Here is a 24,164-nt window from a genome sequence, read left to right as displayed (position 1 = left end):
TACCTTTTAACCTCAGTAATGTTTCCTACCTACTAAGGTTCCCTTGAGGAAAGAATGTCTTTGATGCTAGCTGATAAAACTAAATCAGAATTAGATTTATTTTTGCTATAAAAGATTTTTAGCCCCAGACCCTCCTGCTTTGCTCCTTTCTCAGCCATCTCCCTCAGCCATTTTCAGGTTGTAATTTCCAAGGATTGGTGACGAGTGTTGCTGGGGTGCTGGCACATGGTCTCAAGCAGCCTGATCTCATGGGTGGGTGGCTCAGGCTGAAACTTGAGCACCCAGGGATCCTTGATGATGTCCAGGATGGTGGCACGCTTGGTGGCTTGGCGTAGCATCTGGAGGATCAGGTTCTAGGGCACGGGAGAGAGAGGTCTTGGCTGAGCTTGCCCCCCATTGTGCCACACAGGCAATGAGCAGCTGGACCTAAGAAAGAAGCAGGATAGCCCATCACACTACTCTGGTGAAAGGGGGTGTAATTCTGAATTTATCCTGGAGAGCCAGGCATTTAACTCCCTGGACTGGAAGGTAAGAGTTCCTTGGGGGGGAATTTGCATGATTCCCTTTTAGCCTAAACGAATAGAAGCTAGAACTTGCCTATCAAGCATATCTAAGGTTTAGAGCCCAGTGGCTGGCCTTTTAAGCCCTCCCCACTATTATAGGGCAAGGCTAGAGTGTGAGATTTCTCCTGTGTGGGAAGTGCCTTCCCCCAGGGTTGGGAGGCCTAAACTAGTTATATACCCCTCACTCTGGGTAATCCCTGAGGCCTCAGCCCTTCTGGGGGAGCCAGCACCTTGCACTCCTGAGAGATGGTGTAGTTAGATGGGAAAGTGACCTCCTTTTGAGTCTCTTTCAGCAGCTTCTTGAGATTGGTGTCATCAAAGGGCAGACGAGCAACCATTAGAGTGTAGAGGATGACGCCCATGCTCCAAGTGTCAGAGAGGAAAGGGTTGTAGGGCAGGCCTAGTAAGATCTCTGGGCAGGCATAAGCAAAGCTGCCACAGTAGGTCTGGCTGAGGTGGGAAAAGCAGTTCAGTTGGCGGTAAGAAGGGCTATTACGCACAGGCTGGTTAGGAATCACCATCTTGGAGAAGCCAAAGTCTGATATCTTCACATTCTCTCGCTTGTCCAGCAACAGGTTCTCCAACTTTAAGTCCCTACCAGCAGCAGAAAGGCTGGGGGTCAGGCTGGGGAGAGGGCTTAGTATTAGACCCGGAGCTGAAAGGCCAGGGTCAGAGGCCAGAGATGAGGACAGGGAAGGTGGGAGGGAGTTACTTATGAGGGCACGGTGGCAAGAACAGCCATGGAGTTGTGAGCAGATCCCAAAGGGAAGAGAGGTTGGTATCTGAGGACTACTGGGAGCTCACCATTGTATTTCATAAAGTATTCTGCACACAGTGAGTACTTTATAAGTGTCTTTGACCAGATGACTAAAATAGAGTGGATAAATCACCAATATTGAGGAAAGAGTTCAAGGGATAGGAAAAGGGCACAAAATGAGATACATGCATAAACGCCCCCCCCCAAAGAGATCAAAGGCCCCGTCTAGGTGGCAGTGCCCTCACCGGTGCACGATGCCCTTGCTGTGCAGGTAGGCGATGCCCAGGGACATCTGGGAGAACCACTTGCCAGCAAGGGGTTCAGAGCAGGCCCCATAGCGCTGGATCCATTCAAGGACATCACCACCTTGAGCCAGCTCCAGAATGATGTATACTCGGGACGTGGTCTCAATGGCCTGATAGAAGTTGATGAGGTACTTGTGCCGCAAGACTTTCATTACCTGACCCCAGAAGAGGGACTCATCAAATCTGGGAAGGGAGAACCCTGGCTGCACTCCCAGCCCTCTGCTACTTATTTCTACTTACTTTGCACTGGGATAAAACCCTGAACCCCAGAGGGCTGATGGCCTGGGGGCAAACTGTTTTGCACTTTCACTTTTTGAGTGGCTAGGGTAAGTGGGTGGGTGAGAAAGAGATTGGATTTACATCAAGAAGTTTTTCTAGATGTTTAGTGGAGACATTCAATTCTGATTTAGAGGATTTTGGCCCCAACCTCTCCTGGCCTTACCCCTTCTGAGAAACTTCAAGCCTCTTAGCACTATGCTCCAATTCCCTCTTCCAGCCCCCTTTCCAACCTGTATCTCACGGGGCAGGAACTTGTTAAGATAGTCCTCAGAGGCCTTCTTCTTTGAGATGATCTTGACAGCCACCATGACCTTCTGCTTTGTGTAGTACGCCTCGTACACGGTACCATAGGAGCCATTGCCAATGACCTTGCCCACCTCATAACCATACTCCTCCATGACAGACCGGTAAGCTGTACTGGTTGGTTGTGTCTCTAAGGCATCTCCCTTCCCCATGGTGTTGGGCTTGCTGAGAACAGGGAGCTTTGCTACTTGCAAGCTTCCTGTCTACTCACAGAACAACACCTTGAGCCACTGAAGGCTAGGGTACCAAAGTGAGTTAGTTTCCAAATGCTTGCCTATGTAGTCGCACAAGTCTGGGATGCCGGGCTCAGCCCTCCACTAGGAACTTGGAGGGGAAAAGAAAGGAGAAGCAGTTCTTTTGTGTCTCCACTGGTTGTTGTTACTTCCTTCTCTTGGTTACAGAATTCCCCAGAGTACCATGTTCTGCACACATCACAATCTACCTTCTAACCATCATTGGCCATAAAGTTTGAGTGAAGGGCAATTTGGAACATAGTCATTCCTGAAGGGAGCTTCCACAGTCTGGTGAGACTCCCTCTACAGATTCAGCCCCTTCATGTTTATTGAACATCTACTATGTACCAGTGTGTTGAGTACTTTGATCATATGTTACCGAAATGTCATTCCAGACTCTTCACTATGCCTTGGTCCCTAAATCCAATCTATCATCAAATCCTGTCTCTTCTACCTTCTGATTTTTTAACTTTTATTTTTTTGAGGAGAAAGGAAGAGAAATTTATTACTTTGTTAGCAAAGGAGGAAAATGGCATTCTATGGTCTCAAAATCCAAATTCTGGGGAAGCTGAGGCAGGTGGATTGCTTGAGTTCAAGTGTTTGATACCAACCTGACCGAGAGCGAGACCCTGTTTCTAAAAATACCCAGGCATTGTGGCAAGTGCCTGTAGTCCCAGCTACTTGGGAGGCTGAGGCAAGAGAATCATTTGAGCCCAAAAGTTTGAGGTTACTGTGAACTGTGACACCATGGCCCTCTACCAAGAGTGACAAAGTGAGTCAAAAAAATAAAATCTAAATTTTTGCTTCTGAGAAGCACTGAGCTTTTATTTTCTCTTTTCAAATAAACAATCTAATTTTTTCCATTTGTTTTTTCTTTACAGATTAATATTGGGGTACATACAATTAGGTTACAGTTTGCCTTTATAAGGCTAAAATCCAGGTAGCAGTTGTGCCCTTCACCCAGAAGTGTACGGTATACCCGTGCAATGTACCCTACAGATGGAAATTTACCCAACTCCTTCTCCCCATCCCATCACTTGAATTTAATTGAGTTTTTCTCCCATGGGAGCACAGAGTTGTTCACCTACTGTTTTTAACTAAGTACTGAATATATGTAATACTTCGCTTAGGATAATGTTCTCCAAATCCATTCAAGTTGGCCGAGCATGGTGGCTCATGCCTGTAATCCTAACATTCTGGTAGGCTGAGGCAAAAGAACTGCTTGAGCTCAGGAGTTCAAGACCGGCCTGAGCAAGAGCAAGATCCCATTTCTAGTAAAAATAGAGAAACTAGCTGGACATGGTGGTGCACGCTTGGACGCTGAGGCAAGAGGATGGCTTGAGCCCAAGAGTTTGAGGTTGCTGTGAGCTGTGATGCCATGATGCTCTACCCAAGGCAACAGAGTAAGACTCTGTCTCGAAAAACAATAACAAAACAAATCCATTCAGGTTGTTACAAAAGATGTGAAATCTCCTTTTCTCATGGCTATTCTCCATGATAGACATATTCCATAGTCTATTAATCCATTCATGTGTTGAAGGGCACCTGGGCACATCTTTGCAATTGCAAATTAAGCTGCTATGAACATTTGAGTGCAAATGTCCTTATGGTAAAATGATTTTCTTTTTGTTTTGGGTATATACCTAGTAATGGGATTACAGGATCAAATGGTAGGCCTACTTTTACTTCTTTGAGAACTCTCCATGCTTCTTTCCACAGTCTCTTTCCTTAGCTGCTTGAGCTATAGGCCCCAGTTTTATCTTTCATTACAAATGTAATGCTTCAGCTAAACAGACAGGGTCTTGCTCCATCATCCACTGTAACATTGAACTTCTGGGCTTGCGATCCTCCCACTTCAGCCTCTCAAGTAGCTAGGACTACATGTGTATCCTCCAACATAGAACTGAAACTCCAAGACTATATTATGCCATGGAATATCAGCTAATTTTTTTTTTTTTTGAGACAGTGTCGCTTTGTTGCCTTGGTAGAGTGCCATGGCTTCATACCTCACAACAACCTCAAACTCTTGGATGCAAGCAATTATCTTGCCTCAGCCTCCCAAGTAGCTGGGACTACAAATGCCTGCCACAATGCCTGGCTATTTTTTTTTTCTTCCCAGAGATGAGGTCTCACTCTGGCTCTGGTCTGGAACTTCTGAGCTCAGATGATCCACCTGCCTTGGAACTCCCAGAGTGCTGAGATTACAGGCGTGAACCACTGCACCCTAATTTTTTTTTAATTAATTATTTTGAAATGGAGTCTCATTCTGTTGCCCTTGGTAGAATGCCATGGCATCATAGCTCATAGCAACCTCAAACTTGCTGGGTTTGAGCAATCTTCTTGCCTCAGCTTCCCCGGTACCTGTGACTATAGCCACTTACCCACCACATCTGGCTAGTCTTTCTATTTTTTACTAGAGATGGGGTCTTGCTCTTGCTCATGCTGGTCTTGAACTCCTGAGCTCAAGTGATCCACCTGCCTTGGCCTCCCAGAATGCTAGGATTAAAGGTATGAGCTACCATGCCTGGCACTAATTTATTTTTTTTAAGACAGGGTCTTGTTATATTGCCTAGGCTGGTCTTGAACTCCTGGCCTCAAGCAATGCTCCCGCCTCAACCTCCCAAAGTGCTGGATTAAAGGCATAAGCCACTGTGCCTAGCCCAGAATTGCTTTTCCTTGTTCTCCTAAAGAATTCCCACTTTTCCTTCAAAACTTGGCTTAGGAGCTGTTTTAACAAAGTGTTTACTGACTGCTCAAGTTTAAGGTAGACATTTTTTTTTTTTTTTTTTTTTTGAGACAGAGCCTCAAGCTGTCCCCCTGGGTAGAGTGCCATGGCATTACAGCTCACAGCAACCTCCAACTCCTGGGCTCAAGCAAGTCTCCTGCCTCAGCCTCCCAAGTAGCTGGGACCACAGGCACCCGCAACAACACCCAGCCATTTTTTTGGTTGCAGCCATCGTTGTTTGGCAGCCCGGGCTGGATTTGAACCCGCCACCTTAGGTATATGTGGCTGGCGCCTTAGCCACTTGAGCCGCTGGCGCCAAGCCAGTGTTGAGATTCTTTTAGCATCTTCATTATAGGTACTACTTGAATATTGATGATTTAACACAAGATTAGGGTTCTGCTTGGGAGCTGCAATGAAACAATGGAAGAGATGTCCAAGAACATAAGCAAGAATGGGGTGAAATGATGGAATGCAGAATCTAGGGTGCATGGGTAAAGAAAAGCTAGAAAAAGGCCAAAGCCTGGGATTGAGGGATGGGAGGCAGAGAAAAGAATAAGGGAAGAATCCAGACTTTTGTATCTTCCATCCTCCAACACAGAACCAAAACTCCAAGACTAGATTATGCCATGGAATATCAGTAAATTCCTATTTATTGACAGCCTGAACTTGCTGGCAGGATGGTTGCAAAGTTCGTTGGAAGCCAGCTCTACATCTTCAATGTAGCAAGATGGAGCAGTTGACCAGGGTGCACCATGGCAAGGAGGCCCATATAATCTTGCCCATCTTCTACTCCCGTAAGCTGGCCCCTGGATAGGTAGCTTGGTGGTAGATCTAATTTCATCATGTATAGTAATTAAGACCTAAGTCTGAAAGGACTCCTATGTCAGGCTATTTTGACTTTATCATATATTCTTATGGTCAAATTGTGGTATTCATAAAAATGTAAACTTGGGGGTGGCGCCTATGGCTCAGTGGGTAGGGCGCCAGTCCCATGTACCAAGGGTGGAGGGTTCAAACCCAGCCCCAGCCAAACTGCAACAAAAAAAAGCCAGGCACTGTGGCAGGCACCTGTAGTCCCAGCTACTTGGGAGGCTGAAGCAAGAGACTCACCTAAGCCCAGGAGTTGGAGGTTGCTGTGAGCTGTGTGACGCCATAGTACTCTACCGAGGGCAATAAAGTGAGACTGTCTCTACAAAAAAAAAAAAAAATCTGAACTTGTTTTTTAAAAATACCAGGCAAGGCATGCTGGCTCACACCTGTAATCCCAGGACTTTGAGAGGCTGAGGCAGGAGGAGCACTTCAGACCAGGAGTTCAAGACCAGCTTGGGCAACATAGTGAGACTCCATCTTTTAAAAAAATTAAATATTAGGCTCCGCGCCTGTAGCTCAGTGGCCAGGGCATCAGCCACAAACACCAGAACTGGCAGGTTCAAACCCAGCCCAGGCCTGCCAAACAACAATGACAACTACAACCAAAAAATAGCTGGGCATTGTGGCAAGCACCTGTAGTCCCAGCTACTTGGGAGGCTGAGGCAAGAGAATTGTGTAAGCCCAAGACTTAGAGGTTGCTGTGAGCTATGACGCCACAGCACTCTACTCAGAGTGACATAGTGAAACTGTCTCCAAAAAAAAAAAAAAAATTTAAATATTAGCTAGGTGTTGTGGCTCACACCTGTAGTCCTGGATATTTGGGAGGAAAGGACTCAGGACACCTTTTATAAATAAATAAATAAATATTTAAAGACTTTTGGCCACGTACGGTGACTCATACCTGTAATCCTAGCACTCTGGGAGGCCAAGGCAGGTGGATTGCTTGAGCTCCAGCAAGAATGAGACTCCATCACTACTAAAAATAGAATAACTAGCCAGGTGTGCTGGCCCATACCTGTAGTCCTGGCTACTCCAGAGGCTGAGGCCAGAAAACTACTTGCGGTTGCTGCAAGGTATGATGATGCACAGCACTCTACCCAAAGCGACAGAATAAAATTGTCACAAAACAAAACAAAACTTTTAAAAATACTGATGTCCCTGAGCTCCTGATTAAAAAAATAATAATCCTCCCATAGCTGGGCATTGTGGTGGGCGCCTATCATCCCAGCTACTTGGGAGGCTGAGACAAGAAAATAGCTTACGCCCAAGAGTTTGAGGTTGCTGTGAGCTGTGATGTCACCACACTCCTCTACCCAGGGCGACAGCTTGAGACTCTGTCTCAAAAAAAAAAAAATCCTTCCAGAACCAATGTGAAAAATAATCCAAGAAGAAAGAGACTAGTAAGATAGCTCTTATGGTAACAGAGAATGGGTCCTGAACCAAGGCTGTGGTGGAGGGCAAGTATTTGGAAGATGTTCAGAAAATAAATGGAGAGGGGTTGATGACACTGATATTTGAGGGATAGGTATTGAGAAAGAGGCCCAGATTTCAAGCTTTAATTGACAATTAAAGATGTCAATTAAAGATGATTCCAAAGCCACTCGAAGTTACTTTTCTAGTCATGAAATTGTTTTAAAAAGGGAGAATGGCTGAATCTGAAAGCGATAATCATAGGAATAGGTATGAAGGCCTTTTCAGGCCAGAAGCCACTTGGGATTTGCCCTTATACTTCCTCCCTCAGGGAGAGACGACCTTAATGACCAGGCTTCCTGACACGATGCTCACAAGTGACCAAAGAGAAGTCACTGTTCAGGGGTTCGATTTCCAGGATGAACTCCCTTGACTGCAGATCCCTTTTTGAAATAGCTGAGACAACACAAGGGTAAACTTTTCCCAAATAATGTGCAATACAAAGTTAAGAGAAGCTCAAAGACGTACAGAAAGTGAAAAGAACAAAATCATAGAAAAAAATGAATGGACAGCAAGAATTGTTCACCTCTGACTAACAATAATCCTCGTAAGCTACCCAAATCACAGAGTAAAAGGACATTTTATCTCTGCGAGCCTCTCCGCACCGGACCCGCCCCCAGCTTGCTAGGAGTTGGGCATCGAAAGGTCGCTGTTCCTGTACTGGGAAGTCATTTTTTTTTTTTTTTTGAGACGGAGCCTCAAGCTATCCCCCTGGGTAGAGTGCCATGGCATCATGCTCACAGCAACCTCCAACTCCTGGGCTCAAGCGAGTCTCCTGACTCAGCCTCCCAAGTAGCTGGGACTACAGGCGCCCGCCACAACGCCTGGCCATTTTTTGGTTGCAGCCATCATTGTTGTTTGGTGGGCCCGGGCTGGGGATTCGAACCCACCACCTTAGGTGTATGTGGCTGACGCCTTAGCCGCTTGAGCCACAGGCGCCGAGCCCTGGGAAGTCATTCTTATCTATGCCTTTATTCTATTGATGCACGCAAGGTGGGAGAGGAGTAAGGTGAGATTCAGACGGTGGGACTTTCCTCTGGGAACTACGCGCAAAGCCTCACCCCTGCCCGGGTCTGGGGGTCCCCTAGCCGCCTCGCGGGGCAAGTGGCAAGTCCCATCTCTTCAGCTGGCGAACGCTTCCGGGCATCCACTGGGCGCAGACCCAGTCGCCGCCGGTGCTCCAACTCCCTGGTCATCTCCGCACGCGTGTAGTAGTCACAGCTCTCAGGCCTCCGTCAGCGCGAGCCGCAGGCGGATGTTCCCAACCCGGGCTCTCGCGCACCGAATCTTCCCGGGAACAAGCGGGCAGGCTGGCGGCGACTCTTGCTGAAAAAGGGCACCTGCGTTTCGCTGCTAAGCTTCAGCCTCCTCCCCGCGAAACTGTCCGCTACAAGTCCCAGTAGTCACGGTCACCGCTCCCCCTCCCCCGACTCCGGGAAACAGCTTTCGGCCAGGCTGAGGTCCCGACAGTGAGGGCGGAAGTGATAAGACTGACGTGTCCTGGGCTGCTCCCCTGATCGCCAGGAGGACCCCCCGCCGGGAACGGGCGAACCCAGCCTCGCGGGGTCCTTGGAGCTGAGTTGGGCCTCCGGCTGGAGAAACCTTATCTGGGAACACTTGAGGGAGCCGAGTGCGGGGTCCAGACTTGTGTACCCGCAGCCTCCGCGATCAGGCGCAGCGGCGGACAACCCCGCGGAGATCGGCCGTCAGGTCCTCCCCAACCCGCCGCTACCGCACCGCTCCGGGGGAGACCCCGGCCCGAGCCCAAGGGCAGCTACAGGGCTGCAGAGGCCGCTGGCGCCGCCTCAGCCAGCCCTTCCCGCGCGGTGAGGACCCCGGGGCTGTGGCGGGAAGGGACCCGAGGTGCGAGGCCACCGCGTTGCTATGGAAACGGGCCAGCGCGCGCTCTAGAGGCCCCGGCCGGGTGGGCGTGCTGCGGGAATCCCAAGTTGGAAGGGGATAGAACCCTGTCTTTGGGATTGAGAGACATGGAGTGAGTGGTGTGCGGGAGAATAGGGCCACTGGGAGGGCGTGGAGCTATGGGCATCAATTCGAGAGACCTAACCTAGGGCATCATTAGTTGATCCCTGGTTTCTGTAACCCTAGAACTCCCCCAAACAGGTTCCACTGCCTTAAGGATGACAATCCTAGGGCACCCTCGAAGCTGGAGCTGCTGCCAGTGGTTGCCAATCCTGATGCTACTACTGGGCACAGGCCATGGGCCAAGGGTGGAAGGCGTGACACACTACAAGGCCGGCGACCCTGTCATTCTGTATGTCAACAAAGTGGGACCCTACCATAACCCTCAGGAAACTTACCACTACTATCAGCTTCCAGTCTGCTGCCCTGAGAAGATACGTCACAAAAGCCTTAGCCTTGGTGAAGTGCTAGATGGGGACCGAATGGCTGAGTCTTTGTATGAGATCCGCTTTCGGGAGAATGTGGAGAAAAGAATTTTGTGCCACATGCAGCTCAGTTCTGCCCAGGTCAGCCTCTTCACATTGGTTATCACTTAGCCCTCCTTCCCAGGGACTAACAGTGCCTTACATTTAAGGTTCAGAGTACCTTTACTGGAAAATATCTAATTTGATTCTAACTAAAATCCCATGTGGCAGGCAGGGCAGGGGATTTTATTGTAATTCAATTGACTAAGAAACATACTTAATCAAGATTACATAGATAGTGATTGCAGAACTGATCTTGTTAGAACCCAGGGCTCCTACTGCAAGCTTCTTTGTTGGTAATAACGACCCAGCTGTCACTCCTATGTAGTTCTTTTTCCTTCCATACCTACCTCTTTTTAACTGGCTTCTTTAGTCTCTAGCTTCCCTTCCTTGACACACTTTTTATTTAGTGAATCCTAGCACTTCTGTCTATTCCAGACCTTCTTACACCTTGCCTCTCTCCTTTTTCTAGGGCTTAATCTTGTCATTGCATACTTACTCTTTTTTGAAGAACCCCAACCAAGAGTCTAACCAAGTGATTCTTAACAGGGGACAGTTTTGTCTCCCGAGAGATATTTTGTGATGTCTGGAGACATTTTTGATTGTCACAACTGAGGAGTGCTACTGGAGGATAGTGGGAAGAGGCCAGGGATACTTCCTACAATACCTGGGACAGCCCCCCCACACACACACAACAAAGAATTATCTAGCCCCCAAATGTCAGTAGTGCTGAAATTGAGAAACCTTGCTCTAACCCTATGCCAGGAGAGGGAAGGCCCTGTGTGACCAATTCCTGACTTGCTCCTTATAGGTGGAGCAGCTGCGTCAGGCCATTGAGGAACTATACTACTTTGAATTTGTGATAGATGACTTGCCAATCCGTGGCTTTGTTGGCTACATGGAGGAGAGTGGCTTCCTGCCACACAGCCACAAGATAGGACTCTGGACCCATTTGGACTTCCACCTAGAATTCCATGGAGATCGAATTATATTTGCCAATGTTTCAGTACGGGATGTCAAACCCCACAGCTTGGATGGGTTACGACCTGATGAATTCCTAGGCCTTACTCACACTTACAGCGTGCGCTGGTCTGAGACTTCGGTAGAGCATCGGAGTGACAGGCGCCGTGGTGACGATAGTGGTTTCTTTCCTCGAACCCTAGAAATCCATTGGTTGTCCATCATCAACTCCATGGTGCTTGTGTTTTTACTGGTGGGTTTTGTGGCTGTCATTCTAATGCGTGTGCTTCGGAATGACCTGGCTCGGTACAACTTGGATGAGGAGACCACTTCTGGAAGTTCTGGTGATGACTTTGACCAGAGTGACAACGGCTGGAAAATTATCCATACAGATGTCTTCCGCTTCCCTCCATACCGTGGTCTGCTCTGTGCTGTGCTTGGTGTGGGTGCCCAGTTCCTGGCCCTTGGCACTGGTGAGGTGATAAGAATTAATCAGGGATTTCTCTCAAGGGGTAGAACTAGGTAGGTAGTTTGTCCAGAAAAGGTCAGTAGATCTTCTCTGAGATGAGGGGCAGCCCTAAGGGATGGGATGCCTCTATTGAGGATGTGTATCTTCTATTGTGGGTTTTCTGGACAACAGAACTGGGGAGATGGTTTTGCTGGAGGTCCGGGGTCTGGGAGAAGAGGAGCTGATTCGTCTGAAATTGCTAGAAGAGAGACAGGTAAGGCCTAACACAGGCTTTCCACTACCCCCCACAGGCATTATTGTCATGGCGCTGCTGGGCATGTTCAATGTGCACCGTCATGGGGCCATTAACTCCGCAGCCATCTTGTTGTATGCCCTGACCTGCTGCATCTCTGGCTACGTGTCCAGCCACTTCTACCGGCAGATTGGAGGTGAACGTTGGGTATGGAACATCATTCTCACCACCAGTCTCTTCTCTGGTGAGGATTTCCTTTTCCCTAGTGGGCCTGGCTGGACTTAGGAACCAAGAACACGTTATGGAATGTGGTACAGAGTTAAAGTGAGACTTGAAAGGAAGGAATATAGGCAAAAGAAATAGAACTAATAAGAAATCCTAACTCAGTGTCCATAGCCTAGTGAGTAGGGTGCCAGTCACATACATCGAGGCTGGTGGGTTTGAGCCTGGCCTGGGCCTGCTGAACAATGACAACTACAATCAAAAAATAGCCAGGTGCTGTGGTAGGCACCTGTGGTCCCAGCTACTTGGGAGGCTGAGGCGAGAGAATTGTGTAAGCCCAAGAGTTGGAGGTGCTGTGAGCTGTGATGCCACAGCACTCTACTGAGGGCAACATACTGAGACTCTGTCTCAAAAAAAAGAAAGAAAGAAAACCTGCAAAAAAAAACAAGAGGGCTGGATGCGGTTGCTCACACCTGTAATCCTAGCACTCTGGGAGGCCAAGGTGCGTGGACTGCCTGAGCTCACAGGTTTAAGACCAACCTAAACAAGAGCAAGACCCTGTCTCTAAAAAATAGCCAGGTCTTGTGGTGGGTTCCTGTAGTCCCAGTTATTTGGGAGGCTGAGGCAAAAGAATCACTTTAGCCCAAGAGTTTGAGGTTGCTGGCTTGGCGCCTATGGCTCAACCGGCTAAGGCGCCAGCCACATATACCTGAGCTGGTGGGTTCGAATCCAGCCCGGACCCGCCAAACAACAATGACAGCTGCAACCAAAAAATAGCCGGGCGTTGTGGTGGGTACCTGTAGTCCCAGCTACTTGGGAGGCTGAGGCAGGAGAATCGCTTGAGTCCAGGAGTTGGAGGTTGCTGTGATGCTATGGCACTATACCCAGGACAACAGCTTGAGGCTCTGTCTCAAAAAAAAAAAAGTTTGAAGTTGCTGTGAGCTATGATGCCATGGAACTCTACCGAGGTCAACAAAATGAAATTCTGTCTCAAAAAAACAAAATACAAGAATACATTTCTTTATTTCTTTTAAATAGTTAAAAATTATTAAGCCTTTAAAATGTCCTTCACAAGCAGGGCACAGTGGTTCACACCTGTAATGCGAGCACTGTGGGAGGCCAAAGCAGGACTGCTTAAGGCCAGGAGTTTGAGACCAGCCTGAGCAAAAGCAAGACCCCATCTCTATAAAACATAGAAAAATTACCTGGGCATGGTGGTGTGGGCCTGTTAGCCCCAGCTACTTGAGAGGCCGAGGCAGGAGGATCACTTGAGTCCAGTTTGAGGTTGCAATAAACTATAATGATGCTACTGCACTCTAGCTTTGGTGACACAGCAAGACCCTGTCTCAAAGAGAAAACAAAAAACTCTTGGCAGCATGGTGAGCACTCAACATCCCTTCCTTTCAATTAATCTTCACAAAAACTGTGTAAAGTAGAAGTTACCATTGCACAGATGAGGATTTTTTTTTTTTTTTTGAGACAGAGCCTCAAGCTGTCCCCCCTGGGTAGAGTGCCGTGACATCATAGCGCATAGCAACCTCCAACCCCCGGGCTCAAGCTAGTCTCCTGCCTCAGCCTCCCAAGTAGCTGGGACTACAGGTGCCTACCACAAGGCCCGGCTATTTTTTGGTTGCAACAGTCATTGTTGTTTGGCAGGCCCGGGCTGGATTCGAACCCGCCACCTTAGATGTATGTGGCTGGTGCCTTAGCCACTTGAGGCACAGGCGCTGAGCCACAGATGAGGATATTGAATTTACACTCCTAAAAGTAGTGAACCAGGTTTCAGACCCAGGAATTCTGACTCTAGAACCTGTAGTTGCAACCTTTCCACCAAAATAACACCCTTGAATTTATTTTTTGATATTTCCTTTCTTTCACTTTTTTTTTGTTAGTTTTCTTTTTACTTTTTTGAAGTAGGCCTTCTGTAGCTTTTCAAGCCATATTGCCCTTTCAAAGATGGTAGTGGCCTGGAATCTGAACCCTTCTAGTTTTCAATTTTGTGTGTCTGATTTATTCCATTACATTTATATTTGAATCAGGGCTTTCTAAGACAGGGCCTTAATCCAAAGGAATATTTCATGCTAGGAATTAACCAGTACTGTGACCAGACAGGTCCCTGGAGGCAGGTGGATTTGTGTCACTCCCAGATCATCATGTAGCAGCTACCTTGATCTTTGATGACACTGGGTGTGTGTGTGTGTGTGGGGGGGTATTGGTAAGATAAAGAATTAATAACAATCCAATATGAAACCAGGTGGATATTGTATGCACATATAGGAGCACAGGTCTGCTGTTAGCTGCTTAAGCCCCTCCCACTGGGGGCCAGTGTGAGTGGATGCCTTTAGGGATATAACTCCTAGTGCTGACCCTCCCTCTGGGGGCCCATTCCACAGTGCCTTTCTTCCTGACATGGAGTGTGGTAAACTCAGTGCATTGGGCCAATGGTTCGACACAGGCTTTGCCAGCTACCACCATCCTACTGCTTCTGACGGTTTGGCTGCTGGTTGGCTTTCCCCTCACTGTCATTGGAGGCATCTTCGGGAAGAACAATGCTAGCCCCTTTGATGCACCTTGTCGCACCAAGAACATTGCCCGGGAGATCCCACCCCAGCCGTGGTACAAGTCTACTCTCATCCACATGACTGTTGGAGGCTTCCTGCCTTTCAGGTATTCTTTTATTCCATGGCTTTCACACAAAGGTTCCTGACCTCAGCTTTTTCCTGTTCCCACTCTTCCAGGACTCTAACCTAACATCAGCAATCACCCCTGGTTCACCTTTACTGTTCAGAGATCATTAAACAGTTCCTCTTATCCCTAAGCAGGACTGAGCTCAATTGAATCAGTCCAGATACAAGAGTGTCTCACATGTAAAGGTCTTTAGAGACATTACTCCCTTTGCCATCTTTCTGGTTTCTGATTTGAGTCCCTATAGGCATGTGGGGCTTAAAGCCATTTGATTACTCATTTCATTTGTTGAGTACCTCTTTATGCCAGGCAGATAATGCAGTGCTAAATAAAATAGACAAGATCTCTGCTCTCAATCTATCAGGAAAGATGTTCTTGAAATGAGAGCAGCTAATTATAGGCAACTCCCCCCCACCCCCTGCCCCCCCCCAAAAAAAATTCCCCATGAAGCCAGTGAGTGGAATGGACTCAACTTCCACAGTGACCCAGCAACATGGGTGGGTGGGGGCTGGATTTTGGCCCAGCCACTGTGCTGACAGTGCACAGCCGTTTAATGCTGTGTGTCATCTCTTCTCTTGACAGTGCCATCTCTGTGGAGCTGTACTACATCTTTGCCACAGTGTGGGGTCGGGAGCAGTACACTTTGTATGGCATCCTCTTCTTTGTCTTCGCCATCCTGCTGAGTGTGGGGGCTTGCATCTCCATTGCACTCACCTACTTCCAGTTGTCTGGGGAGGATTACCGTTGGTGGTGGCGATCTGTGCTGAGTGTTGGCTCCACAGGCCTCTTCATTTTCCTCTACTCAGTTTTCTACTATGCTCGACGTTCCAACATGTCAGGGGCAGTACAGACAGTAGAGTTCTTTGGCTACTCCTTACTCACTGGTTACGTCTTTTTCCTCATGCTAGGCACTATCTCCTTTTTTTCTTCCCTAAAGTTCATCCGTTATATCTATGTTAACCTCAAGATGGACTGAGTTCTGGATGGGAAAACTATTTCCTTTCTCCCTGTTCTTCAAACCCCATTGAGCTCTCCTCCCAGCTTCTCTCCTCATTGAGTGACTGAATTATGTGTTGGCATTGTTGCCTTCCCTTTGCCCTTTGGGCCTTCTTTTCCCAAAGAGGGCCTGGAAATTATAAGTCTATTATATAAGGAGTATATATTTGAACTTTTTGAGTTGCCTTTAGATTTGGTCCTGATTTTTCTTTTTATAATTATCCAAATAAAGTTTATTAAGAAAAAAGATCCTGTAGTTGGAGGTTTTGGTCTAAATACTGGAACTCAAGCCTTGCCGTTAAGGCCAAGGTGCCTTGGAAAGCTGAGTTTTCCAGCAGAGTTTGGAAAGTCTCGGCATGTGGGACCTACTTTGCCAGGGCCTAGTTTCCGCGGCTCAGCGGGTGCTCAGCCTATTGGAAGTAGCTGAACTGGAGCTCCGTGTGGGAAGTGAGTTGAATCACCCCGGCTACCCGAGGCCGGGTGGCGACGCCCTTTCCGCCGGAAGTGGGTGTCAGAACCTCCACGTGCTGTCCCTCCCCCTCCCGGTCCCGTAGCGGCGGCTCAGCTGCTGCCATGGAGCCCGCCGGCCTGGAGCAGCTCCTACGCGAGCTGCTGCTGCCGGACACCGAACGCATACGCCGGGTACGGGGCAGGTGGGACCCGGCCAGGGTGAGCGGGAGGTTGGGGAAAGGCTGGACTCTTGACCCCTAGCCTTCCCCCAGGCTACCGAGCAGCTCCAGATCGCTCTTCGGGATCCTGTTGCCTTACGGGCGCTCTGCGACCTGCTGGCCTCGGCGGCCGACCCTCAGGTGAGGCCTTTGCCCCTTCCCGCTGACTTTCCTACAGACTGCCACTGGACAAGCTCCAGCATCCTTCCAGAGGCCAGCTCAGTGCCTTCCTGCCTGGACGCTCAAATCCTCATATCCCTACTTCCTTGCCTTAGATCCGCCAGTTCGCAGCGGTGCTGACCCGCAGACTACTGAACACCCGCTGGCGACGGCTGGCGGCTGAGCAACGCGAAAGGTGGGCTGGGCCTGGGGCGGGGCGGGGCGGGGCTGAGGCAGCCTTTGGGCAAGCCGGGTACCAAACACCTGCCACCTGTGTTCTAGCCTCAAGTCTGGGATCCTGACGGCTCTGCAGAGAGAGACAGAGTAAGTGCCTATACCTTCTCTCCAGATCCTAATCGACTCTAGGCTGAGATTGGGTTTCTATCTTCTCTTTCAGCTCCAGGCTGAGACTTGGGGGGCGGGGACTTCAGTCCAAGGGGAAAGGGAGGATTCTAAGGCTATGATGAAGATTAAAGTTTTTGAAAATGGGCTATGATGATCTGCCAAACCAAATCAGAAGAATGAAACTGAAATTCAGGCTGAGATTGAACTCATCAGATTACATATCTCCAATGCTGCTGGGCTCTCTCTCAGCTGCCGTTTCCTGTGTCCCACCTTGGCAAAGACCTGTGTTCACATCTCCTGAAGGTTTCTCTCTTGGGCACCCCATACAAGCTGGGCCACTGTGTGCAGGGGAAGGTATTGGAGGGTGACTGTGGAGCTCTCTCCTGTTTCAGGCACTGTGTGAGCCTTAGCCTGGCCCAACTGTCAGCCACTATTTTTCGAAAGGAAGGCCTGAATGCCTGGCCTCAGCTCATGCGGCTTCTTCAGCACAGTACCCACAGCCCCCACAGCTCTGAGAGAGAGGTACCATCACACAGTTGGCAGAAGGGAGGGACCAAGAGGCTGGATAGACTACATTAAGCTTTACCCTCTGATCCTCTACTTCCAAACAGATGGGGCTTATGCTGCTGAGTGTAGTGGTAACCTCTCAGCCCCAAGCCTTCCAACCCCACCATCGGGAACTGCTTCGGCTTCTGAGTGAAACTCTTGGTGAGGTGGGCTCTCCTGGGCTGCTCTTCTACTCCCTACGTACTCTGACCGCCATGGCCCCCTACTTCAGCACTGAAGACATGGTGAGATGTGGATCCTTATCTCCCTGACTCCCTTTCCTCAGGCCTTTATGTCCTCACCCTTAAAGGTTATAGAGCTGCTTTGAATTCTTTATCTTCAGGCTCGGCGCCTGTGGCTCAAGTGGCTAAGGCGCCAGCCTCATACACCTAAGGTGGAGGGTTCGAATCCAGCCTGGGCCCGCCAAACAACAATGACAGCTACAACCAAAAAATAGCTGGGTGTTGTGGTGGGTGCATGTGGTCCCAGCTACTTGGGAGGCTGAGGCAGGAGACTTGCTGTGAGCTGTGATACCACAGCACTCTACCCAGAGGGACAGCTTGAGGCTCTGTCTCAAAAAAAAAATAATTCTTTATCTTCCTTCCTAGCAATTGAGAGGGGTGATACTGCAGTTGGCCAGGCCTGGCTGGTGTGCCTGGGTTTCTCTAAAGAGTTTAGGCTTTGGGAAAGTTTCCAGCTTCTGGGGCTTGAGGTGAGCCTGCCTCATGCTTTTTGTGATTCACTTCATCCTTTGTTCCCAGCCTCTCGCTCGGATTTTGGTGCCCAAGCTTATCATGGCAGTGCAGACGCTGATCCCTGTAGATGAGGTGAGCATAAGTGGGCTGGAGTTCTGCTGGAAGGAAAATGCAGGACCATCCAGCCTGGTCCACAGAAGAAGATCATGGTAACCCCATGACTTATTTGTCTGTCAGGCAAAGGCCTGTGAGGCCCTGGAGGCCCTGGATGAACTGTTGGAGTCAGAATTACCCATCATCACCCCCCACCTCTCTGAGGTCCTCACATTCTGCCTGGAGGTGAGCCTGGGGTGGGCACAGTACCTGCAGCATGTTCTACTGAGAGTTTCCTTGCCTGTCTCTGATTCTCATTCGTCTCTGGGCAGGTTGCTAGAAACGTGGCCCTGGGCAATGCAATACGTGTGCGTATTCTCTGCTGCCTCACTTTTTTGGTCAAAATCAAGAGCAAGGTGAGTGCCCTCCAATGCATATCATCTCACCCCTATCTCAACCCTTAGCCTCACTCCTAGGGCTTTCTGTCTAACTCGGGATATCTAAAGTACTATGGAGGTTCAAGCCTTTGGCCTGGCCTTACCCCAGCTCCTGCAAAGGAGATGGGGAGTCTCTTGTTGGACCTTTTTTGGCCTAAAATCCTGGAATTTTTGATGTAAGTCTGCCTTGGAAGTAGATTCTTAGGGATACTGCTCTGCCTTCTCTCTTAGGCCTTACTGAAGAATCGTCTCCTGCCATCCTTGTTGCACACCCTTTTCCCCATAATGGCTTCTGAGCCCCCTCTGGGCCAGTTGGATCCTGAGGACCAGGATTCTGAAGAGGAAGAGTTGGAGATTGGGCTGATAGGGGAGACTCCCAAGCACTTTGCTGTACAGGTGGGATATGGGGCAGTGGTAGGCAGCAAGGTGTTAAGGTGGCTATGAGAGGTTAGGGAAGCAGAGATGGAGTCAAGCAAAGTTTCTCTGTCCTATCTCAGGTTGTGGACATGCTGGCACTACACTTGCCTCCTGAGAAGCTCTGTCCCCAGCTGGTAAGGGTTACTTGGTTCTTCTGGTGTCCTTACCACAGGTGTGCCTAGTCCCCTAAAGCCAAGGATGTTTGGACCTTGGGAGGTGTAAAGGGCCTGTTGCCACAGGAATGGGCAGGTTTTTGCTTGGATTTTAGAAGAGTGACATGTGTTCCCCTAGATGCCCATGCTGGAAGAGGCCTTGAAGAGCGAGAGCCCATACCAGCGAAAGGCTGGATTCCTGGTGCTGGCTGTGCTGTCTGATGGAGCTGGTGACCACATCAGACAGAGGTCTATTGTCCTGTCCTTGGGTGAGGGTGGTTCATGGGGAGGAGGACCATGGCAATCATGGTTTATGCTTGTTGCTCAAGCTTAATTTTCAGTAGTGTTTCTTCCCATTTTCAAAAGTGTCATGGTTTGGGAGATAATTGAAATGGCCTCCCAGCTATAGGGACCAAGAGATGGTACCCACCATCTGGTGACAGAAAAAGCCATTGTTTTTCCAGGGGAAATAAAGAACATGTCAGCCTAGGGCTCTTAAGTCCTGCCCCTCAGACTATGTCCTCTTGTCCTGCCCCCATCTAGACTCTTGCCCTCACTGCTGCAGATTGTATGCAAAGGCCTGGAGGACCCCTCACAAGTTGTGCGGAATGCTGCACTTTTTGCCCTGGGCCAGTTCTCAGAGAACCTGCAGGTCAGCATGGTTGAATGTGGGCAGCTGCCACTTGGGAGTCCCCTGCCCATGCCAGGGACCATCTTACCCTTGGCTTTTATCTCTTCAAGCATCCCTGCTGCCCTTGGCACTCAAGTGTGTGCCTAAAGGTGGACCTGACTTAGGCTCTGATTGTTTCTTCCCCCAGCCCCATATCAGCAACTATTCAGGGGAGGTGATGCCACTGCTCATTGCCTACCTGAAGTCAGTGCCTCCTGGACACACACACCACCTAGCTAAGGCCTGCTATGCCCTGGAGAATTTTGTGGAGAACCTAGGTAGTGATGGCAGTGGAGAGCACGGGGGAGGTGGTGAGGCTACAGCTTTGGCTGAAGGGTGCAGGATGTGCATATCCCCAAATTGCTGCCTGCTGTGGGAAAAGGGTGTGCAGGGAGGGAGGTGATAAGACAAAAACCAGGAGACTTAGTTTGAGTGGTACAGTGATGTCCTTTCCTACAGGGCCTAAAGTGCACCCTTACCTTCCGGAGCTTATGGAGTGTATGCTACAGCCTCTGAGGAGCCCCAGCAGCCCTCGGGCCAAGGAGCTGGCTGTGAGCTCCCTTGGTGCTATTGGTGAGGAAAAAAGCAGGAGGTGTGGGCATGGAGTTCACCCAGAGATACTGTGTCAGACAGTCCCCACCTCCAGCTCTGATTCTGTCCTCTGTCCTGTAGCTACCGCTGCCCAGGCATCCCTGCTTCCCTACTTCCCCACCATCATGGAGCACCTGCGGGAATTCTTATTGACAAGCCTTGAGGTCCTTCAGCCTGTACGGATCCAGAGCGTGGGTGAGTGAGGTTCCCAGGCGCTCACCTGGTGTTCACAGAGATCTCTTCCTCTTCCCCAGGGCAGCACAGGTATCTTCCTTCTCATCAAAGGAAGCATCCTATATGTTGTACCTATGAATAGGGTGGGATTTCTTAATTCTTCCCAGCTGCCACCTTTGGGTCCCCAGCCTACCTAAAAATCCTGGTGCTAACTGAGCCCTTGCTTCCACAGAGACACTAGGGGTGCTGGCACGAGCAGTCGGGGAGCCCATGAGGCCCCTGGCTGAGGAATGCTGCCAGCTGGGGCTGAGCCTCTGTGACCAGGTAGACGACCCTGACTTGCGGCGCTGCACGTGAGTGACCCTCACCCTGTGCCTGTCCCAGCGCCCCCTGCCTACCCACTGGACCCACAGTCTGTACCCTGAATCATAATCCTCTGGTTTTGGACCAAAGCCAGGTTTCCCTGGGCTCCCCCATCCTGTCTGGCTACAACAAGCAGGACTATACAGCTTCTGTCTACTTCAACCAGGTACAGCCTGTTTGCAGCCTTATCAGGGCTAATGGGTGAGGGCCTGGCACCCTACCTACCACAAATCACCACACTCATGCTGCTGTCACTGCGTTCCACCGAAGGCATTGTGGTGAGCAGAAATAAGTGGACTGGGTCAGTTGGGCAAGCTCTGTAGTGGGATTATCTCCTGGGCCTAGCAAAGCCAAAGGCCTTGCTGTGCCTCCTCCATCCAGCCTCAGTATGATGGAAGCAGCTCCTTTCTTCTGTTTGACGATGAGAGTGATGGGGAAGAAGAAGAGCTTATGGATGGGGACGTGGAAGAGGAGGATGACTCTGAGATCTCAGGGTGCGGAGGGGTACTGTTCTGGTCAGAGGAATTTAGACTTTGATTTTGGACAAAGGCTCAGTATGGCTCTGTTACTTCTGATGCCTGCTCACTGCTGTCCCCTCCCCTTACTCTAGGTACAGCGTGGAGAATGCCTTCTTTGATGAGAAGGAAGATACCTGTTCTGCTTTGGGGGAGATCTCTGTGAACACAAGGTGAGCATTGGTCCTTCCCTAGTACTGGGAACCTGCCTGGGAGCCCCTTCCCTAGAGCTGTGTCTCTCCCCATAGTGTGGCCTTCCTTCCATATATGGAAAGTGTCTTTGAAGAAGTATTCAAATTGCTGGAGGTGAGTGGGCCAGTGGGCAGAGTGGGTGGGGTCCTCAGGCTGGAGGCCCTATGTCCCCCTGCACATGGCAGGCAAATCTCACTTTCCTTATCCCACAGTGCCCTCATGTAAATGTGCGGAAAGCAGCCCATGAGGCTCTGGGTCAGTTCTGCTGTGCATTGCAGAAGGCCTGTCAGAGTTGTCCCTCAGAAGCCAACGCTACTGGTGAGAAGGGGAGGCCAAACCAGGCTGTAGTCTGTTGAGGAGGGGCAGGGCCTTACTGGGCTTCAGCCAATAATGTCCTCAGCTCTACAGGCTGCCCTGGCCCGGGTGGTACCATCCTATATGCAGACAGTGAATGGGGAACAGGAACGTCAGGTGGTAATGGCTGTGCTCGAGGCCCTGACAGGAGTGCTTCGCAGCTGTGGGACCCTCACACTGCAGCCCCCTGGACGCCTTGCTGAACTCTGCAGCATGCTCAAGGCTGTGCTACAGAGGAAGGTGAGTAGGGCAGGTGGGCTTCGGGAAGAGGAAGTGCCAGGCCCAGGTGGGGGATAGTCAGAAGCTACAAATCCAGCTGTTCAGCTCTCTCCCCACATCCCCATGAAAAGGGGCAGGAGCGGCTGGGCTAAGCTGAGTTATTTCTTCCTGCAGACACCCTGTCAGGACACTGACGAGGAGGATGAGGATGAGGATGATCAGGTGAGAGCTGTGGATGAAAACTGGAACAGGGCAGTCCCTAGTCTCAGGGGCAGTGCTGGACCATGCAGCTGGGCTTGGCCTGGAGCAGCCAGGGCTACTAGAAGAGATTGGTAATGGCCAGAATGATGCAAACCTGATCCCACCAAGCCAGTGTGATTTCAGGAAAGGAGAGCAGTATGTACTGGGGTGGGCTTGGAGTGATAGGTGGGGGCAGGGCTAGGTGAAGAAGCTGGGGTGTAAAAAAGCCCAGCCTGGGCAGGACAGCCCCAGGGACCTCCTGCAGCCAGTGGTGGAGAATGGGGAGGAGGTGTGCACACAGCTGGCCCTGGTGCTCCAGCCCCTTTCGTGACTCCACAGGCTGAATACGATGCTATGTTGCTAGAGCATGCTGGAGAGGCTATCCCTGCCCTGGCAGCTGCGGCTGGGGGAGATGCCTTTGCCCCCTTCTTTGCTGGTTTCTTACCATTATTGCTATGCAAGACCGTAAGTGTCCATACTCTGGCTTTGAACACTAGTCCATCTGTGCACCCAGTGTTCACCCCAGCTTTTATTTTAGTCTCAGACTGATTTATACTCCTCCCTGCCCTCTCCCAACAGAAACAGAGCTGCACAGTGGCAGAGAAGTCCTTTGCGGTGGGGACCTTGGCAGAGTCCATTCAGGGCCTGGGTGCTGCCTCAGCCCAGTTTGTGTCTCGACTGCTCCCTGTGTTGTTGAGCACCTCCCGGGAGGCAGACCCTGAGGTGCGGAGCAATGCCATCTTTGGGCTGGGTGTGCTGGCAGAACATGGGGGCCACCCTGCCCAGGAGTATCCTCAGCTTGCAGAAGGGAAGGAGAGTGGTTGGGAGAGTGTCCTTAAGAGTTGGGTTTGGAAGAGGTCTATCCACGTGTACCCATTCCTTGACTGTGGACCAGACACTTCCCCAAGCTGCTAGGGCTTCTTTTGCCCCTCCTGGCACGGGAGCGACATGATCGTGTTCGTGACAACATCTGTGGGGCACTTGCCCGCCTGCTGATGGCAAGTCCCATGAAGAAACCAGAGCCCCAGGTGAGGGAGGAGGGCCCCAGGCAGAGCCTGGAAGCGGAGAAGGGTGGTGGAGAGGTCAGGGCCAGTTAGCCTGAGGCATCTGTGTGTCCAGGTGCTGGCTGCTCTGCTGCATGCCCTGCCACTGAAGGAGGACTTGGAGGAGTGGGTCACCATAGGGCATCTCTTCAGCTTCCTATACCAGAACAGCCCTGATCAGGTAACCCCGATGCTGGCAGCCTTCAGAGGGGAGTGTGATTCTCCAGTCTCTCTGAGAGGCAGAGATGGTGGCAGTTACACCTGATGCAAGGTGACAGTATCAGCTGTACTTAGACATTCCCTATTCTGATTTGTCAACAATGATTGGCATCCAATCCTGAATGGGAGAAGGGTCTTCTGCTCTTCACACAGGCATTTCCTTAAGGAGTTCCATTTCTACTCTCTGGTCTGAGCCAGACAACTTTCCTAGGCTAATTTCTTAGACTGGAGCACTTTTTTTCTACTCTTTTCTTTCTTTCTCTCTTACTAGATAGTCTATGTCACCCAGGCTAGAGTGCTGTGGTGTCAGCCTAGCTCATAGCAACCTCAGACTCCTGGGTTCAAGCAATCCTCTTGCCTCAGCCTATGGAGTAGCTGAGACTATAGGAACCTGCATGATACCTGGCTAATTTTTTCTGTTTTTAGTAGAGATAAGGTCTTGATTTTGTTCAGGCTGGTCTTGAATGAGGATCCTTTTTGTCTTGACCTCCCAGAGTACTAAGATTACAAATGTGAGCCATCTTGTCACACATTCCCTGTTCTTTCTTTTTTTTTTTTT

The 24,164-nt window shown here is 50.0% G+C and overlaps 3 protein-coding genes across 7 annotated transcripts in view; 2 read left to right on the top strand and 1 right to left on the bottom strand.

The window, feature by feature from the left end:
- Nucleotides 1–71: 71 nt before the first annotated feature.
- On the bottom strand, nucleotides 72–2,637 carry TSSK4 (testis specific serine kinase 4). 3 transcript variants are annotated; one of them, XM_012812814.1, is made up of 4 exons: nucleotides 2,482–2,637; nucleotides 1,566–1,780; nucleotides 794–1,157; nucleotides 72–353 (listed from the first exon to the last, which is right to left on the bottom strand). In XM_012812814.1, exons 2-4 carry the CDS (start codon nucleotides 1,775–1,777, stop codon nucleotides 174–176), a joined length of 756 nt encoding a protein of 251 aa, XP_012668268.1. In that variant the 5' UTR covers nucleotides 1,778–1,780; nucleotides 2,482–2,637; the 3' UTR covers nucleotides 72–173. The 3 variants fall into 3 exon arrangements, with proteins under 3 accessions (XP_012668268.1, XP_003802009.1, XP_003802008.1); XM_003801961.2 differs by having other exon boundaries at nucleotides 794–1,187; nucleotides 2,135–2,566; XM_003801960.2 differs by having other exon boundaries at nucleotides 2,135–2,566.
- A 4,759-nt stretch (nucleotides 2,638–7,396) lies between these two features.
- On the top strand, nucleotides 7,397–15,764 carry TM9SF1 (transmembrane 9 superfamily member 1). Of its 3 annotated transcripts, XM_023508145.1 has the most exons (7): nucleotides 7,397–8,162; nucleotides 8,449–9,331; nucleotides 9,627–9,991; nucleotides 10,761–11,382; nucleotides 11,669–11,854; nucleotides 14,226–14,499; nucleotides 15,100–15,764. In XM_023508145.1, the coding sequence occupies exons 3-7, from the start codon at nucleotides 9,644–9,646 to the stop codon at nucleotides 15,491–15,493; spliced, it is 1,824 nt and encodes a 607-aa protein (XP_023363913.1). In that variant the 5' UTR covers nucleotides 7,397–8,162; nucleotides 8,449–9,331; nucleotides 9,627–9,643; the 3' UTR covers nucleotides 15,494–15,764. The 3 variants fall into 3 exon arrangements, with proteins under 3 accessions (XP_023363913.1, XP_023363914.1, XP_012668267.1); XM_023508146.1 differs by lacking the exon at nucleotides 7,397–8,162 and having other exon boundaries at nucleotides 8,996–9,331; nucleotides 9,612–9,991; nucleotides 15,100–15,759; XM_012812813.2 differs by lacking the exons at nucleotides 7,397–8,162; nucleotides 8,449–9,331 and adding an exon at nucleotides 9,366–9,498 and having other exon boundaries at nucleotides 15,100–15,759.
- A 2-nt stretch (nucleotides 15,765–15,766) lies between these two features.
- IPO4 (importin 4) overlaps nucleotides 15,767–24,164 on the top strand; it is a 9,428-nt gene continuing 1,030 nt past the window's right edge. Inside the window, exons 1-28 of the mRNA XM_003801954.3 lie at nucleotides 15,767–16,155; nucleotides 16,236–16,322; nucleotides 16,457–16,536; nucleotides 16,623–16,664; nucleotides 17,078–17,207; nucleotides 17,297–17,476; nucleotides 17,993–18,058; nucleotides 18,164–18,265; nucleotides 18,352–18,435; nucleotides 18,688–18,852; nucleotides 18,954–19,007; nucleotides 19,165–19,274; nucleotides 19,569–19,677; nucleotides 19,844–19,973; nucleotides 20,155–20,268; nucleotides 20,368–20,481; nucleotides 20,693–20,813; nucleotides 20,990–21,101; nucleotides 21,205–21,317; nucleotides 21,434–21,511; nucleotides 21,587–21,644; nucleotides 21,743–21,848; nucleotides 21,931–22,124; nucleotides 22,278–22,325; nucleotides 22,683–22,808; nucleotides 22,923–23,131; nucleotides 23,239–23,371; nucleotides 23,463–23,567. Of these exons, the coding sequence (XP_003802002.1) occupies nucleotides 16,087–16,155; nucleotides 16,236–16,322; nucleotides 16,457–16,536; nucleotides 16,623–16,664; nucleotides 17,078–17,207; nucleotides 17,297–17,476; nucleotides 17,993–18,058; nucleotides 18,164–18,265; nucleotides 18,352–18,435; nucleotides 18,688–18,852; nucleotides 18,954–19,007; nucleotides 19,165–19,274; nucleotides 19,569–19,677; nucleotides 19,844–19,973; nucleotides 20,155–20,268; nucleotides 20,368–20,481; nucleotides 20,693–20,813; nucleotides 20,990–21,101; nucleotides 21,205–21,317; nucleotides 21,434–21,511; nucleotides 21,587–21,644; nucleotides 21,743–21,848; nucleotides 21,931–22,124; nucleotides 22,278–22,325; nucleotides 22,683–22,808; nucleotides 22,923–23,131; nucleotides 23,239–23,371; nucleotides 23,463–23,567 (3,039 nt within the window). The 5' untranslated portion in view covers nucleotides 15,767–16,086. The remainder of the gene's footprint in view (nucleotides 16,156–16,235; nucleotides 16,323–16,456; nucleotides 16,537–16,622; nucleotides 16,665–17,077; nucleotides 17,208–17,296; nucleotides 17,477–17,992; nucleotides 18,059–18,163; nucleotides 18,266–18,351; nucleotides 18,436–18,687; nucleotides 18,853–18,953; nucleotides 19,008–19,164; nucleotides 19,275–19,568; nucleotides 19,678–19,843; nucleotides 19,974–20,154; nucleotides 20,269–20,367; nucleotides 20,482–20,692; nucleotides 20,814–20,989; nucleotides 21,102–21,204; nucleotides 21,318–21,433; nucleotides 21,512–21,586; nucleotides 21,645–21,742; nucleotides 21,849–21,930; nucleotides 22,125–22,277; nucleotides 22,326–22,682; nucleotides 22,809–22,922; nucleotides 23,132–23,238; nucleotides 23,372–23,462; nucleotides 23,568–24,164) is intronic.

Source organism: Otolemur garnettii, unplaced genomic scaffold (assembly GCF_000181295.1).
Source record: "Otolemur garnettii isolate 467f Iridium unplaced genomic scaffold, OtoGar3 scaffold00225, whole genome shotgun sequence".
Taxonomy (NCBI): Eukaryota; Metazoa; Chordata; class Mammalia; order Primates; family Galagidae; genus Otolemur; species Otolemur garnettii.
The sequence above is the reverse complement of the archived record's forward strand: the minus strand, read 5'-3'. Positions and strand labels throughout refer to the sequence as shown.

Excerpts from the sequence above, each read along its gene's own strand:
- TSSK4 (XM_003801961.2), bottom strand. The coding sequence starts at position 2,359 with ATGGGGAAGGGAGATGCCTTAGAGACACAACCAACCAGTACAGCTTAC. Across the intron at positions 1,781-2,134 it reads TCCTGCCCCGTGAGATACAG|GTAATGAAAGTCTTGCGGCA; the intron begins GTTGGAAAGGGG and ends TTCTGGGGTCAG. Across the intron at positions 1,188-1,565 it reads AGCAAGGGCATCGTGCACCG|CCTGACCCCCAGCCTTTCTG; the intron begins GTGAGGGCACTG and ends CCCTCTCCCCAG.
- TM9SF1 (XM_023508145.1), top strand. The coding sequence starts at position 9,644 with ATGACAATCCTAGGGCACCCTCGAAGCTGGAGCTGCTGCCAGTGGTTG. Across the intron at positions 9,992-10,760 it reads TGCAGCTCAGTTCTGCCCAG|GTGGAGCAGCTGCGTCAGGC; the intron begins GTCAGCCTCTTC and ends TGCTCCTTATAG. Across the intron at positions 11,855-14,225 it reads CACCACCAGTCTCTTCTCTG|TGCCTTTCTTCCTGACATGG; the intron begins GTGAGGATTTCC and ends CCCATTCCACAG.